Consider the following 15669-nt stretch of genomic DNA (forward strand, 5'->3'; position numbering starts at 1 on the left):
GAAATGCCAGAGCCTCTTGGAGTCAAGGAAACCTGCCAGTAACCTTTAAGAATATCCAACTATGACCAGCTGACCTATCCGACCTATGCTGTCAATGCAGTCCTCCACACATACGTATTAACAATAACAGACATAACCTCCACCAAGGAGCTTTTGGTAGTGTTTGCATGTGTGTCATTCTTTATGTAAACATGATAATTGGAAACGTTTTGAATTAATGTTAATAAAGCTTTGTAGGTGTCAAGGTCCGTGGGAGTGTCTGGGAGTTCCTCCACCTGTGGCAGTTGGCCCTCCCCTTTAGGGTGGGGCCTCCAGCACCTCACCTGCAATCCATCTGCAAGCAATCAGCGGGAGAGTTTCTTAAACCTGAGCAACCTTTTTTCTCACCTGCACATCTGCTTTGTCTGCCTGCCTGCTTGCCCTCTAGCCTCCCATTACTACTCGGACAGTGGAAATTCCCACAGACCTCCCTCCTCAGAGCTCGCAAAGCCCGAAACCAGCAAAGTGAAAAAAAATGAACTCACCAGCTAACATCTCTTAGCTCCTGCTCCTTACCCATGTAATAACTCCTTCTCTCGTTTCTCCGTCTCCTGCCGTGACTTCCTTCCCTGCTTCCGTCCCCATTTCCTCGTTGCCATTATTAACTTGAATCACACTCTTCTATACATTTTCTGTTTTTAAATAAACACTTCTGAAAATAGTTATACTACACTGTATTGGTGTCTGCATTTGAATCCATTCCTTCGGTTCATGACAGAAGGGGTGTAAAGTGGGGTTAACAGTCCATTAAAATTTGCCTTACATACACCTTCAAAGTCAACTTAATGATTTATTGGTCAAAAATTGACAAAAAGCATAGAAACTATGATTACAAAACTACGATTTGGACAGGTTTGGTTTGTGTTGTCAACATATAGAAAGATACCAAACTATTTAAAAGATCATGTCACATTTGATCTCTGACCTCCCCTTCAAGGTCAATAGATTTGCTTGAAGGTCAAAGTAATAATGATACATAATGCTACGTAAAACTATGTTTCTTATTGCCAATGTTTGTACTGACAAGATATTGGCATATAGGAATGATATGACTTCTAAATATCAAAGAACTTCAGACCTTCTTGAAGGTCAAATAAGATTAAATGTTCATAAAATGTCTTCTATATTTAAATCTGTGCTTAAAATTCTGCTGCCTTTGTGTGTTGGCAAAAAACTTTTTTTTAAATGGATGGATTTTGGGTGGATTTTAAACATTACAGATCACATTGTAGTTTTGTATTTAAATGTCATGTCACATTGACCTTCGGCCTACATTTCAGTTATGCCAGTTATGTCAATGTACAAATGTCTCCACAGGGAAAATAACAAAAGCCTGCACTTATTTCATTGCTGCTCTACCATCTGAGCCACGGCTCTCAGGGTGGCTGTGGCTCTCAGGGTGGCTGTGGCTGTCAGGGTGGCTGTGGCTCTCAGGGTGGCTGTGGCTGTCAGGGTGGCTGTGGCTCTCAGGGTGGCTGTGGCTCTCAGGGTGGCTGTGGCTCTCAGGGTGGCTGTGGCTCTCAGGGTGGCTGTGGCTGTCAGGGCAGATCAGCTACTGATTGGAAGGTTGGTGGTTCGATCCTTGGCTTCCCCAGTCTGCATGCCGAATATCCTTGGGCAAGATACTAACCCCAATTTGCCCTCCAATGTGTTCATCAGAGTGTGAATGTGTGAATGTTGGTTAGTTTCCATTTGAGTTTAGAAGTGCTTGTATGAATGGGTGAATGAGGCATGTTGTATACAACGTATACTCCCAGAGAGTAGAAAAGCGCTATATATGAATCAGTCCTATTTTTACTGCACTGCAAACTTCTTAAAGTAAATTCAAAATGAACAAAGATAACAAAAAATTAACTTCCTAAAGATTAAACAAAAGGTCAAAGATGAGATTTAAAGAACTGAAGAATCAGCTAAGATTTGCCTTCAGATGACTGCTGTTGTGATTTGATGTTATATAACTAAAATAGTTTTTTTTTTTTAAACAGAACTGAATAGATTTTCTTGTGGTGGGCAGGCTATGACAGGGTGTAACATTACAGACCCTTCAGACATGCTTGAACGTGAACACGATGGGACATTCCCATTTTAAATTTTTTTGCGAATAATAAAAGCTCCTCAAAGAAGTGTTTGCAGTGTTTTTATCAATCATATAATATACATGAAACATTAATATTTTGTGATTAACCAACAGAGTATTAAAACTCCGCAGGTTATCTCTTATCAACTTTAATCAGTGAAGCTTGTTTTTTGTTTTTTGTCATTAGTTTCAGTCTCTGATTCACACAGTGAAAAAAAAACTCTGACAAATTCCCTGAATGTTTTGCACAAACAGAAGCATTCAGAAGGGACTACATGAGACAAAAACACCTGGAGAATGATGAGGAAGAGTTCCGTACTTCATCAAATGGACAGAAATGTGACTTTCTGCAGCACCTCATGGTGTGAGTTGATGTGTTAGCGTTGTGTTGGTGTTGTTCCTGGACCAACAAAACTAATGTTGGTCCATGTTCAACATACATTTATAATGTGGAAACATGGTCACACCACACAGCAAACCGTAACCCTAACTCTAACTATAGCCCTGTAACCCTAACCATGAACACATCCTAACCCCCAACCCGAACACTTACCGTAAATTACCCTGTTTATAGATTTTTTCCTGGGTGGACATCAGCAGGTTTGTTTTCCAAGTCACAAAGCTATGACATCATAGCAATGTAATTGGTTAAATTCAATGCTGATCCAGTACAAACTTTATTATTTTGACCCAGGAACAACACCAACACGAGGATATCAGAGAGACCTCATGGTGTGTGGATGCTAGCATCTACAAACATGACAAAATGAGACACTATCATACAACTCACGAAATCATCACTGTGAAAGTAGATGTGTGCTAGTGCATCTGTTGTGCTTCAGTAATAAAGTTCATTCCAAAAACCATTTTATTTTTTATTTAACTATGTGCATCATTTGAACCACAGGGCGACCGTGGGAAGCTCATCTTGTAACCGGAAGGTTGCCGGTTTGATCCCCAGTTCTATATAAATGCAATCCATTATTATTTGTACATTACACATTTAGCAAAAGGTTGTGAGGTAATCAATTTCATTTCTATAACAGAGAACAGTTTACATTATTTAGACTTTAAAGTAGAGACAATGATTGACTTTATTGTTACATTTAATCAAATATAAAACATGTGTGGCTCAATCTATCACACCATATCATATTATGTTATTTAGCATGCCGAATATTATATCAAAATTAAGTTTTAAACATTGTTTTTCATTTCTAAATTGTCCTGTGTGCTAATTCATTTTGATTATTGCAGAAATTTATTGAGTGAATGAATCCTTGCAGTTCCGCTGCTTGTATCCACAGCCTCATTGCTTCAGTGGCAATAACTGGACCACAACTGAGGTTAGGACCATAACCAACTGCTTTGCTTCCACACAGTTCTTTTTTCACCACAACACATCGGAACAGAATCAGCATCACCGCAAACTTCATATCAATCTGTCAATCAGCACTATTTTTTCCTCACTCACGAACAAATCCCAGTGATACCTAAATGTCTTCACGTGAGGCAACACGTTCCTGACCCAGAGTGAGCAGAGCTTTAAAGAACTCAGGGCAAAACCATATAATTGATGGTTTGCTAAACTCACCTCTTTGAACTCCCACACCTGAGTCTTTGCCACTGCCAGAGCCATGCTCTGCTTGGTCTGCTCGTATCTGCCCGCTGTCTCATGTCGCATTGTTTCTCTTTTTTTTCTGTTACATTTGAAAAAACCTATTTTATAATAATACTTTAACTGAATACAGGAAGTCTAAACTTGTAAAATATTGAAGTAAAAGGAAGTGATCCTGGTGATGTCTTATCATCTTATCTATCTAGAATGATTTTATGACATTATGCAAGGTCACTTCACATACCTGACTCATACCTGGCCCTGCTATGAGTATATTATGTAGAAAACAAACATGATATGAAACATACAGTAAGCATGCGAACAGATGTGCATGAAATGTCACTGGTTACAGAACATTGCAAAGGTGTTACATATTGTCCCTGCTAGTTTTCTACATGCTATAAATTCAATCCAGACAGTAATTTTGACTTCAAATGAATCTGCATGCCAAGTTATTGCACAATGTTTGAGCATTTTATCCATAGACTGTATACAAAAAGTAGCAACCCAAACATCAGTACAAAGGATGAAGCTGAGCATTTTGTCAATTGTCGCCATTTTAACTGGACATCAAGACCAAGGACATCAGAAACTGAGGGACACATGATAATCACAAGGTAGGCCCACCCTAAAACACGCGCAGCTTTATGATCCTTGTTACACTAGTGGGAAACAAAAGTTACAATATGAACATTATGTGGCGTTCAGGTGGATGTGAAACTGAAACAGCCAAGACCATAACACCAGCAGGAAAGCTTTCATTGAGGTCACAGAACAAAGAAGCTACAGTGCTGTTTCCCCATAGATTTCTACACAGCCTGACTTTGTTCTGAAACCACAGCAGTCAACCCCCCGCTGGTCATTAGGAGAAATGCAGGTTTAAGGCACTTTTCAGCCCTGAAAGCTACATCCATCTTCAACCCATTTAACCTTCACATGTTCACAGGACTGTGTTTGAGCCACATCACAAGAAAAAAGCTAGAATTTGAGGAAAATGTGTTTTGTTCTGGCCCTACTACAGTACTCCAATACTCTAAAAATACCATCTTCTGTTTGTGTAGGAGTTTACTCAGACTCAGACACAGGCTGTGACTCATAATAAAGGTATATTACATTAGATTACATTAGATTAAGCTAGCTTACTGGTTTAAATTCTCTTTTTAAGTCTGAGTGCAACTTATTTCAAAATACCACCGTGTCTGCAGCTGGAAGAATATTACAAACTGCTTGATATGTTGACTCTAAACATAACCAACGTGTAAACCTGTATTTACAGGGTTGGCTCAGATTCCAGCTCATTGTATGTTGAATGAAATACATCCTAAAAACTGTATAATACTTAGTGCTGACATTTCCATTCAGTTCATATCAGTTTGATTTATATAGCACATACAGTCGGCTCAAGTCACTTTGCATTGTACAGTAAAGAACTTATAATAATGAAGAAAACCCCAGCAATCAAAACTATGAGCAAGCACTTGGTGACAGTGGGAAGGAAAAACTCCCTTTTAATAGGAAGAAACCTGAAGCAGAACCAGGCTCAGGGAGGGGCCTGCTGCAACTGGTTGGGGGTGAGAGGAGAAAAACGTTACTGTACTATAATATAATAATGACTTTAATTATTGTAAAAACCATAGGGCTATTTTGAAATAAACAGAAATTACAACATTTATTACTAATTTGTCACAAATCTGACTTCTTCTGACCTTCAGGTGGATTTTGGGACCACACCTGCAGCTTTGTCGCTTTTTCCCCCAGTCATGTGACCTGATTCCTGATGCTTCTCGTGAATTTGTTGTCCTCGTCGGATTTACATTTTATTGTTTAAGAAACACACGAGTCAGTGAGACATGAGTGCTAAATTTTGCTCAAACTTTCCAAGTTCATGTGACTGTTGCTGGCGAAATGCTCAATCACCGTGACACCACATGGACGCATAACATCCATGTGGTGTCTCTTGTACTTTCAACGGTTATTACTGAGAGACGTCTCCCATGTGATTCCACAGCTTGTCTGTCAGACAGCCAGCACTATGGCACTCACCACAGGTCATGATTCTCATGGGAACCTTTGATATATTCCAAACCCACAATTAAACTTTCATCCCAGCAGTCATAGGAGTCAAAAAATCCAAACGTGTTTTACTACATTCCACTCATTCAAGTCATTCTCCCGCTACCTTTTGCTGTGTCCTTGTTTATTTACATAATTACCGGCTGGAAGTTTGTTGCTCAGTTGGAGATTCCTGTTCTATCTGTGCTCAGTCTATTTATTAAGCTACCCATTGGACTCGTTATATTGTCTGATTACTCATATGCCCTGTATCATCATTAAACTGTGGTTGCTGTCCTGTGTTTCACACTGCCCCAACAATAAAAAGTGTAATCATAAAGAGTAGATTATGCAGATGAGAGAGAGATCAGATTTGTGTAGTTTTGGTCACATCCTCGCTCAAGTGAGACGTAATTAATAAGGAAACTCGATGTGAAAAACCGGTTCCTCATTTTAGTTTAACAGTGAAACAGTTTATATAGAGAACCGAAAGCACAGAGAAAAAAAAGCCCACAAAAAAAATACCCTTTGTAGTAAAATGGCAAATGTCACAGCCACGTCATGGATATTCCCAAGATACAAAGTGGGGTCTCCCCAGTCCTTCCAACTGTATAAATGTGAAGCAGGTGGACAGCAGTGACACAGCACAGAGAACAAGCCAACAGAGCTCAGCTGAGACTTTAATCCACTGCTGCAACACGAAGCCGACAAACAAACTTCAGGATGGCCGCTCCTCGTCTCGCTCTGTCTGTGGTTGTGCTCATGCTGGCTGTCATCGCTGTGACTGAGGGTAAGGCTCGTTTTAATTATGAGAGTTTTGCATTGTGGGTATGGAAGCCAAAACAAATATTAAATATTGAGATCTAGTCCTGCATATAAATGCATTAAAAATGCAAAGACATACGCATAGTAACTCATCAGTTTGATTTCCTGTATTAGTGGAGATAAGTAGTCCCTATTTTTCCATAAATATTAAAACACACACATACACACAGAATTAATGCAGCAAATAATATTAACACATTACTTCATAGATACAGTAAACAGAGGACAGGTCACATGACAAATCTGACCAGTTCATAACTCAGTGGAACAAATGAGCAGTTGCACAGTGTCGTCAACTAAAAATACAGTATCAGATGTGGCCTCACACCAGCCAACAGGAAACTGAATAGGAACAAAAACCCAGAAGCAGATGATGTGGTGCTGTGTCAGTGGCTCAGTTGTTAACTTGTTCCTGTTTGTTTGCAGGTATGCGCGGTGCTGGCCCAAAAAAGTGCTGCTTCCGCTTCAATGACCAGGAAGTGCCCAAAGGAAAAGTGGTCAGCTACATCAAGACCAGCCAGCGCTGCTCCAAGCCCGCCATCCTGTAAGTACACAACCTCACAAACATACATCACCACCATCACCGAACCTGCCCCTCAATCCTCTGACTCTCCTCTTTCTGTGAACCTTCAGGCTGAACACAGTGGCAGGCCGACAGCTGTGTGTCAGACCTTCGGCCCCCTGGGTGAAGCAGCTCATCAGCTACCTGGATGCCAAAGCCGTCCCAGGAGAGACATCAAACCTGTAACCATGGAAACTACTGAGGAAGAGCCTTCATGGACAAAACCTGACAGTTTATATGTTTAAATGCTGGAAGTTTTTAAGCTATAACCAAACAGCAGCTCTTCTATCTAAATGCTAAATCTTTACCTCATAATGTTATAGTTACATCCTGAATACAGGTTTCCACTGGGTCAAAAAATGTAGGAATGATCTTTCTGCCGTCCAAAGATTTTGTGTGTGTGCTTGTTTACACTGCCATTCTTTTAATACTGATATTTAACATTTCTGACTATGAATGTTTTATGATGTTTTACAGAAAAAGTGTGTTTTTGCTTAATACAACACTGAAAGTCTGACCGTAAGCACTGTGATACTTTGAAGTGTGATCTGAAATGACTTGAGAAGCTGTTCTTTGTGAAAGAGCAGTGCCTCCCACCTCCACATGGTGTCATCAGTAAACAGCAGAGTATAAGCTATGGGCTGCAGCACTGTTCCTGCACTGTGGTTTTTATGTAAAGTCTGAGTAAACATTTTTGTTTCGCATGCTTATGCTACTAAGTGTACTCTTTAAATTAAAGTTAAAGGATCAACTAAAGTTTTCTTTGTCATCCTGTGTTTTGTTGCATACTACAACAACTCATGTCACTTAAATAGACACCAGAGCAACTTATGATAGTACTGATAATATGATATCCTCTGGTTGGAGATCACGTTGATGGATTTGTGTTAAGTGTTGTTGCAGCCCTCCAGTGGGTCCTATAGTGCAGTGTTTCCCAACCACTGTGCCGCGGCACATACCCACATAGCAAAATTGGTATGGTCGGGATCTGGCCCACACAATGTGCTTACACATGGCCCACATACTGCAAAGAATGACGGCCCTTTGGTGGCCCAAATCTGGTTTGCCAAAGGTGGCCCACACATGGGCCAGCACAAGGCCAGTTGCAGACACACTGGTGGTCGTTTGGTTGCCCATGTGTGGATTACCTCTGGCAAACCTGGTCTGGGCCACCAAAGGGCCGTCATTCTTTGCGGTATATGGGCCATGTGTAAGTTGTGTGCAGCCACGGGCCAGTTGCAGACACACTGCTGGCCCAGAACAGTTTCAGCTCCGCCCCAGAACAGTTTCAGCTCTGGCCCCAGATGTCAACCTAATGTGTACCTTAATTAAGCCATGTAATAACAACATGTGCATAATAGTGCAAAAGTAACATGACAAAACTCTGCTCAGACAGTGAATGGACTGATTCTTATATTGTATTTTTCAACTTATTCAAAGTGCTCTATAGAACATGCCACATTCACCCAAACACACACTTTCTCTTAACTACATTCATACACATTCACACTGACGACATGCAGACTGGAGAAGCCAGGGATCGAACCACTAACCTTCTGATCAATAGGTGACCTGCTCTACCGCTTGAGCTACAGCCACCCACTGGCACAGATGAGTAAACCCTCACTAGGGTTTGGATAAAGTGTACACGCACAAACCTGTCAAACCTGTATTTGAAACGTTGGCTACCATAGCAGTATAGTATTGCAACATGGCATTTGGGTCTTCTAACTACAATAGGAAAATAGGAACATGAATATTGCCTCATTGCCAGACCTGGCACACATCTGGTTGACATACACTCTGCCATGACACCAGTCAGTCAGAAGTGCCAGCTTGATGCCAGATCTGGGCCAGACCTGTTTTCTATTAGGCTGGGACACATAAACCAAACCACAATCAAGCCAGATGTGGCATGCCATCACATAGACAGTGCCATCTATGCCAGGCCTGGCCCATATCTGGATGACATACATCTTATCATGCCAGAAGTCAGCCAGCAGTGCCGGCTTGATACCAGAGCCGGGCCAGACCTACTTGCTATGTGGGTAGGTGTGCTGTGAGAAATGATCAGGTGTGCTGTGGCAGATTATCTGGTTCCACCTGATTAGTACTGTAAGGGCCTGCCTCAATATGCGTACTTGTGCATACTTGCGCATACTTGCGGTCTCGTGGACTGGTGATACGTCATCAGTCGGAGACCAAGTACTGTTCCAATTCAAAGGAGGTGCCCAAATTCACAGGCTGCATCCTCCTGAGGACCCGACCATCGCAGTCTACGTGGGCCAGGTCCTCTGAAGGCCGGGTAGGCCGGAAGTGAGAGGCTGTGAAATGGGACGGTCCAGCCTTCAGATTTGCGTCAACAGCTGTCTCGGTGGAGTTTAATAAACTCAGCCGTCTGCTCCTTGCTATCTAAAATATAACAGGACACTGGTGTAAATTCTCAATTATCTCACACTTCTGTTTAATCACTTTTCTGTTTATTCAGCTGTGTGAAAACTATAACTTTAATCTCAGCCAAACCGATTTACTCACAAACAAATAAAACACTGAAAAAGCCAAACAATAACATTTTAAAGTTATCTAAGTGACTCATATATCATGTTTAACCTGAGTAGCAAAAGACCGCGGGGGGTTGAAAATGATGTGCCGGGAGTTCGCTGTTCTTGTCCCGGCTAGCTATCGAGCTGGTGGGTCTCTGAAAATGTCGGAGCACTTTTGCAAATATGTGATGTCTTGATAAACCGAGCAGATATTTGAAGTTCACACAGCTACATTCTCGCCTGAAAATATCTTAAAAGTTTATTTTGTGACCCAGAAAGAGTAAAAAGAGAAATACAAAAACTAAGTAGCTGCCACCATTGTTGGAAACTGAAATCGGCTGGGCCGCGCTATGAATTCTGGGATATGGTGGGCCACGAAGGATACACCCGACCCACCCTTCAAATCTGAGGAAAAGAAGGATGCATTTGTGACCTGCATTTGGAGGAGTCTACAAATTTGGACAGCCTTCATCGCATCGCTGTGACATAATTGGCCTACAATCCTCAGGAGGATGCAGCCTATGAATTTGGACACCCCCAAAGTACGCATCAAGCCGAGAACACAAAAAATTCCCTGATGTGTTCTCGCTTCGCCTGTTTTATCAGGCATGCATTGGTGGTGACTTGTGCTGCAGCCCTTTCACACTCCCGAGGGGTAACATAGTGACAGTTTGTCAAGTCCCAAGGCGTTCCTGAGGCACGTGAAAGGTGACCTTCCGCGTTGTTATGCCACATGCCGGGTTATGGATGCAATCCAGTAGAATGACGCTCCTGCGGTAATCCACGTCCCAGCCATGTATTCCAGCCCTAAGCCTAACCTTATCCCTAACCTTAACCATAATCTTATCTAACCTATCTCACCTTAACCAGGACTTTAATGATGTTAGATAGTGTTTTCCAAAACAATTTAAGTAAAACGAACGTACAGGCGAAGATTCATTCCAAGCAGTTCTCATGTTTCCTCATTTTTCCGATCTCGTAATATAGCGGCGTGTTGGGTGCAGGGAAGCGTAATATACAGACGATTTGTCACGTAGGGTAAAATGTTACACTTTGGGAATGAGCACGTGTTGTGTTTGGACTTGGTACAGCTAAATATCCCAGAATGCATTTCATCCAAAACTCAAACGCCACATCGGTGGAGAAGCGCGACTAAAAACTTTGAAATATTACTCTTTCTGGGTCACAAAATAAACTTTTAGGTTATTTTCAGGCAGGAATGTAGCTGTGTAAGCTTCAAATATCTGCTCGATCATCAAGACATATTCGCAAAAGTGCTCCGATGTTTTCAGAGACGTCTGTCACCCACCAGCTCGATAGCAGACCGGGAGGTCAAGGCTCAGTAGAGCTGGCGAAAACAGCGGACTCCCAGCACATCGTTTTCAAACCCCCCGCGGTCTTTCACTACTCAGGTTAAACATGATATATAAGTCTCTTAGATAACTTCTAAATGTTAATGTTTGGTTTATTTCAGCGTTTTATTTGTTCCTGAGTAAATCGGTTTCGCTGAGATTAGCTGACTCAGATTTAAATCTAACATTTTCACCGGGAACAAAAACAGCATGTTAAAACAAGGAGATTCTGAAGGCTGCTCCAAAAATGATCAGATTATATTTCAAATATTTGTTCAATTCTCTTCCAAACCCCAGCAGTTGTCTGTTGTCATTTTTGAGTGTCTACTAAAATAAAAGCGTTCTAACATCTCACCTGTTTGTTTTTATTCAGGCATGCATGTACACTATTTTTATTAATAGAGAGATTTCGCTCCTCAGGTTTTACATGATATATAAGTCACTCAGAAAACTTCTAAATCTTAATGTTTGGTTTATTTCAGTGTTTTATTTGTTCCTGAGTAAATCGGTTTTGCTGGGATTAAAGTTAAGCTTCATAAGATATTAATCACAGGTAAATTAAGAGGGGACGCCAGTAAAAACTCCGAACCTGTGACATTATCAAGTACGCTGGTGTTCAGATGTACAAATCACAAGTCCGTACTCCCGGTCTGGACTTGGTTTAGCTAAACCAAATGACACACAAGGGGGAAAACAAAATGGCTGCCATATAACCAACTAATACAAAACAATTAAACAAACTTGAAACACCCCCCAGGCAATGAGGCATGTGGTATCATCCAATAAGGCTGTCAGCTCCAGGCCCTTTGCCGCACCTTTTGCCAGACAGGAAGGAGAAGACAAACCCCAGGTAACTCAAACAAAGAAATTTGTATATTTGTAAAAAACATAAATAAATTTAATTAATAAACAATATTGGACAATAAGTAGAATATAATTAAAATAGTGACTGCAAAGTAAACTAAAGTGAATCAACTGGTGGTGTGGCATGCCATCACACAGTAAGAAGACACACAATGACAAAGTTTCACTGATCCTTTATCCTTTATTTTAAAGTGAAGTTATCAGCACAATGATAAAAAACACAAATACTTAAGTTTTACATAAAAACCAAGCAAACTGCCCACAGTGCAGGAACAGTGCTGCAGCCCATAGCTTATACTCTGCTGTTTACTGATGACACCATGTGGAGGTGGGAGGCACTGCTCTTTCACAAAGAACAGCTTCTCAAGTCATTTCAGATCACACTTCAAAGTCTCACAGTGCTTACGGTCAGACTTGTATTAAGTGTTGCATTAAGCAAAAACACTCGTTATTCAGTATAATGAGATAAATATTCAAAGTCAGAAATGTAAAAATATTAAATATCAGTATTAAAAGAACGACAGAGTAAACAAACAAAGAAATGTTTGGATTGCAGGAAATTATTCCTATTTGCAAATGAATCTCATAATTATGTCTTTAAGAATATCTGATACAGATTCAGCATGTAGAGAGAAGAGCTGCTGTTTGCTTATACAAACTTCCAGCATTTAAACATATAAACTGTCAGGTTTTGTCCATGAAGGCTCTTCCTCAGTAGTTTCCATGGTTACAGGTTTGATGCCTGTCCTGGGACGGCTTTGGCATCCAGGTAGCTGATGAGCTGCTTCACCCAGGGGGCCGAAGGTCTGACACACAGCTGTCGGCCTGCCACTGTGTTCAGCCTGAAGGTTCACAGAAAGAGGAGAGTCAGAGGATTGAGGGGCAGGTTCGGTGATGGTGGTGATGTATGTTTGTGAGGTTGTGTACTTACAGGATGGCGGGCTTGGAGCAGCGCTGGCTGGTCTTGATGTAGCCGACCACTCTTCCTTTGGGCACTTCCTGGTCATTGAAGCGGAAGCAGCACTTTTTTGGGCCAGCACCGCGCATACCTGCAAACAAACAGGAACAAGTTAACAACTGAGCCACTGACACAGCACCACATCATCTGCTTCTGGGTTTTTGTTCCTATTCAGTTTCCTGTTGGCTGGTGTGAGGCCACATCTGATACTGTATTTTTAGTTGACGACACTGTGCAACTGCTCATTTGTTCCGCTGAGTTATGAACTGGTCAGATTTGTCATGTGACCTGTCCTCTGTTTACTGTATTTGTATGTGTTAATATTAAGTTTAATGCTGCATTAACATTAATTATTTTACTTTCAGATTTGTTCACCTTTGTTGTTTTCATTACAAAGTATCATTTATTCATTGGCAACATTTAGATATATAATCATCAATTTGAGTTATTATTTTCACATTGCACATTTGAATGTCCTGAGACTTGTGTGGGTCTGACTTTTGTTTTTTGTTTTGTTATATACACTTTGAATATGAATTAATATTAAATTTCAAGCAGAAAGAAATTGCCATTCATCACACAGTGTAAAGGTCAGATCATTAAAACGAGCCTTACCCTCAGTCACAGCGATGACAGCCAGCATGAGCACAACCACAGACAGAGCGAGACGAGGAGCGGCCATCCTGAAGTTTGTTTGTCGGCTTCGTGTTGCAGCAGTGGATTAAAGTCTCAGCTGAGCTCTGTCGGCTTGTTCTCTGTGCTGTGTCACTGCTGTCCACCTGCTTCACATTTATACAGTTAGAAGAAGAAGCGGGGGAGATCCTGTTGTGCATCTTGGAAAAATTTGTGACGTGTCGAGTTTCACTAAAAAAGGGAACTGTTCAATTTCCCTTTTCACTACGCCTCTCTCTCACACTGACACTGCAGAAACTGTAACAGCTACAGCAACATAAGGTGATACTTGTTTTACAGTATGGAGTGCTCTCATAGGGCAACTGTATATGAAGAAGAACAGAAACAAATGTTCCTCAGATTTCAACTTTTTTCTTGTGATGTGGCTGAAACACAGTCTGGTGAACATCCAGATCATCAGTTAATAGAAGAAGATGAAATAGGTTGAAGATGGACTTCAGGAGATTTCAGGAGTGAAAAGTCCTGAAATCACCAAAGCGCTTGCTCATAGGAGGTCATGTGACTGTGGGGAATTTCTCTGTTTACTTTGTATTATTGTAAGGTCTTTACCTTATAAAATAAAGCGCCTCGAAACAACTGTTGTTGTGATTTAACACTATATAAATAAAGTTGAATTTAACGGCCTTAAAACTGCATTTTTTTCTAATAACCGACAGGTGGAGCCACTCCTGTGGTTTCAGAAAGACGTCTGCTATAAACGTCACTGTAGTTTCTTTGTTGTGTGACCTCGGTAAAAAGTTTCCAGGTGGTTTGATGGTCTCAGCTGATATTTTCAAGTCCCCCTAAATATCACATGAAGTTCATTTTGTACGTTGTGGTTCCCACTAGTGTAACAAGGATCATAAAGCCAGGTGTGTTTTATGGTGGGCTTACCTTGTCTGGTTTAAAAATGCTGAAAACTGACAAAAGTCTCAGCTTCATGCTTCACACATACAGAACTATCACTGGGTGGTGTCTGGGTGCCTGTGCCCACCTGTTACATTTGTTTAATATACAGTCTGTGGATAAACTAGTACTAAAAACTGTCTGTGCTGAATTTTTAACATGTGTAGAAAAGCAGCAGGGACAATGTGCATCACCCTCACAATGTTGTGTAACAGGTGACATTTGTCATGCACATCTGCACGCAGGCTATTAACTCTATCCATCACCTCTCTCTCTTCTTTTCACCGTCACCACTGAAAACAAGAAGAGGCTCAGAGTTGATCCGTGATGTAATCCCGCCCCCGCCCTGAACCGGTCCGTCCCTCCTACCGCACACCTCACCACTCTCTCGCTTTCGTCATACGTGTCCTGCGCCACCCTCACATACTTCTCTGCCACTACGGACTTCCTCACACAGCACCACAACTCATCTCTTAGCATCCGATCATATGGTTTGTCTAGATTCACAAAGACACGGTGCAACTCCTTCTCTGTCCTTCTCTTCTCCTGTACTACTGTCTGCTTTCTTCATGTCCCTGCCTCATCACATACTGGTGATTCTGTTATTAGAAACCTTAAGTTAGAGACTTTGTGAGCTCAATCGATTGAATTCCACATGAGTATCCAGAGTTTTGACAAGAGGCATGATGCAAGATGCCTCTGCAGCTTCTCTCCTTCTGTCATCCCCCAACAACCCATCCCCATAAAGACTGTGTCTGCTCCCAGTCCACCTAATTACAGACCAAGATTTTATTTTCCTTTCATTTCACAGAATCAGAAGAAATGTCCCAAAAGTTTTAAAAGGATGTTGAAAAATAGATTCTTAACAGGATTATTCATGATGAAGAAATGCAGCATTAACCATTTTGCTATTGTCAACAGTGTAAAAGCTTTTTGTGGCTAAAACCACCTGCTTGAGTCGTCCAAGGACCTGCTTGGAACAGTTATCACCAATCCATCAAAATGACATCTAATCAGATGATGTTTTAGAGCACAGCAGAATCATGTTAATAATATGATTCCCTTCCTCCACATTACAAAGGCAAGTTTAAGGTTAAAGGTCCTACAGGCCTTTCTGGATGGCATAGGGACAGCGAATGAGTCCAGGCTAGGCTGGATCTCTGATGGTGTTCTTGGCTTTTAAGGCTCCACCTGAGATAGA

At 41.3% G+C, this 15669-nt stretch overlaps 2 protein-coding genes across 2 annotated transcripts; one reads left to right on the forward strand and one right to left on the reverse strand.

The window, feature by feature from the left end:
* The first annotated feature begins 6412 nt into the window (after positions 1 to 6412).
* Positions 6413 to 7929, forward strand: LOC100710115 (monocyte chemotactic protein 1B). The gene is made up of 3 exons (XM_019360842.2): positions 6413 to 6576; positions 7038 to 7155; positions 7245 to 7929. The coding sequence occupies exons 1-3, from the start codon at positions 6510 to 6512 to the stop codon at positions 7357 to 7359; spliced, it is 300 nt and encodes a 99-aa protein (XP_019216387.1). The 5' UTR covers positions 6413 to 6509; the 3' UTR covers positions 7360 to 7929.
* A 4164-nt stretch (positions 7930 to 12093) lies between these two features.
* On the reverse strand, positions 12094 to 13686 carry LOC109202766 (monocyte chemotactic protein 1B). The gene is made up of 3 exons (XM_019360841.2): positions 13506 to 13686; positions 12864 to 12981; positions 12094 to 12774 (listed from the first exon to the last, which is right to left on the reverse strand). Exons 1-3 carry the CDS (start codon positions 13570 to 13572, stop codon positions 12660 to 12662), a joined length of 300 nt encoding a protein of 99 aa, XP_019216386.1. The 5' UTR covers positions 13573 to 13686; the 3' UTR covers positions 12094 to 12659.
* Positions 13687 to 15669: the final 1983 nt, after the last annotated feature.

The sequence above is a fragment of the Oreochromis niloticus genome, linkage group LG7 (genome assembly GCF_001858045.2).
Source record: "Oreochromis niloticus isolate F11D_XX linkage group LG7, O_niloticus_UMD_NMBU, whole genome shotgun sequence".
NCBI lineage: Eukaryota > Metazoa > Chordata > Actinopteri > Cichliformes > Cichlidae > Oreochromis > Oreochromis niloticus.

Bases quoted from the DNA above. Each gene is read 5' to 3' on its own strand.
- LOC100710115 (XM_019360842.2), top strand. From the start codon at position 6,510: ATGGCCGCTCCTCGTCTCGCTCTGTCTGTGGTTGTGCTCATGCTGGCT. The intron at 6,577-7,037 runs GTAAGGCTCGTT...GTTTGTTTGCAG, and splicing joins TGTCATCGCTGTGACTGAGG to GTATGCGCGGTGCTGGCCCA. The intron at 7,156-7,244 runs GTAAGTACACAA...GTGAACCTTCAG, and splicing joins TGCTCCAAGCCCGCCATCCT to GCTGAACACAGTGGCAGGCC.
- LOC109202766 (XM_019360841.2), bottom strand. From the start codon at position 13,572: ATGGCCGCTCCTCGTCTCGCTCTGTCTGTGGTTGTGCTCATGCTGGCT. The intron at 12,982-13,505 runs GTAAGGCTCGTT...GTTTGTTTGCAG, and splicing joins TGTCATCGCTGTGACTGAGG to GTATGCGCGGTGCTGGCCCA. The intron at 12,775-12,863 runs GTAAGTACACAA...GTGAACCTTCAG, and splicing joins TGCTCCAAGCCCGCCATCCT to GCTGAACACAGTGGCAGGCC.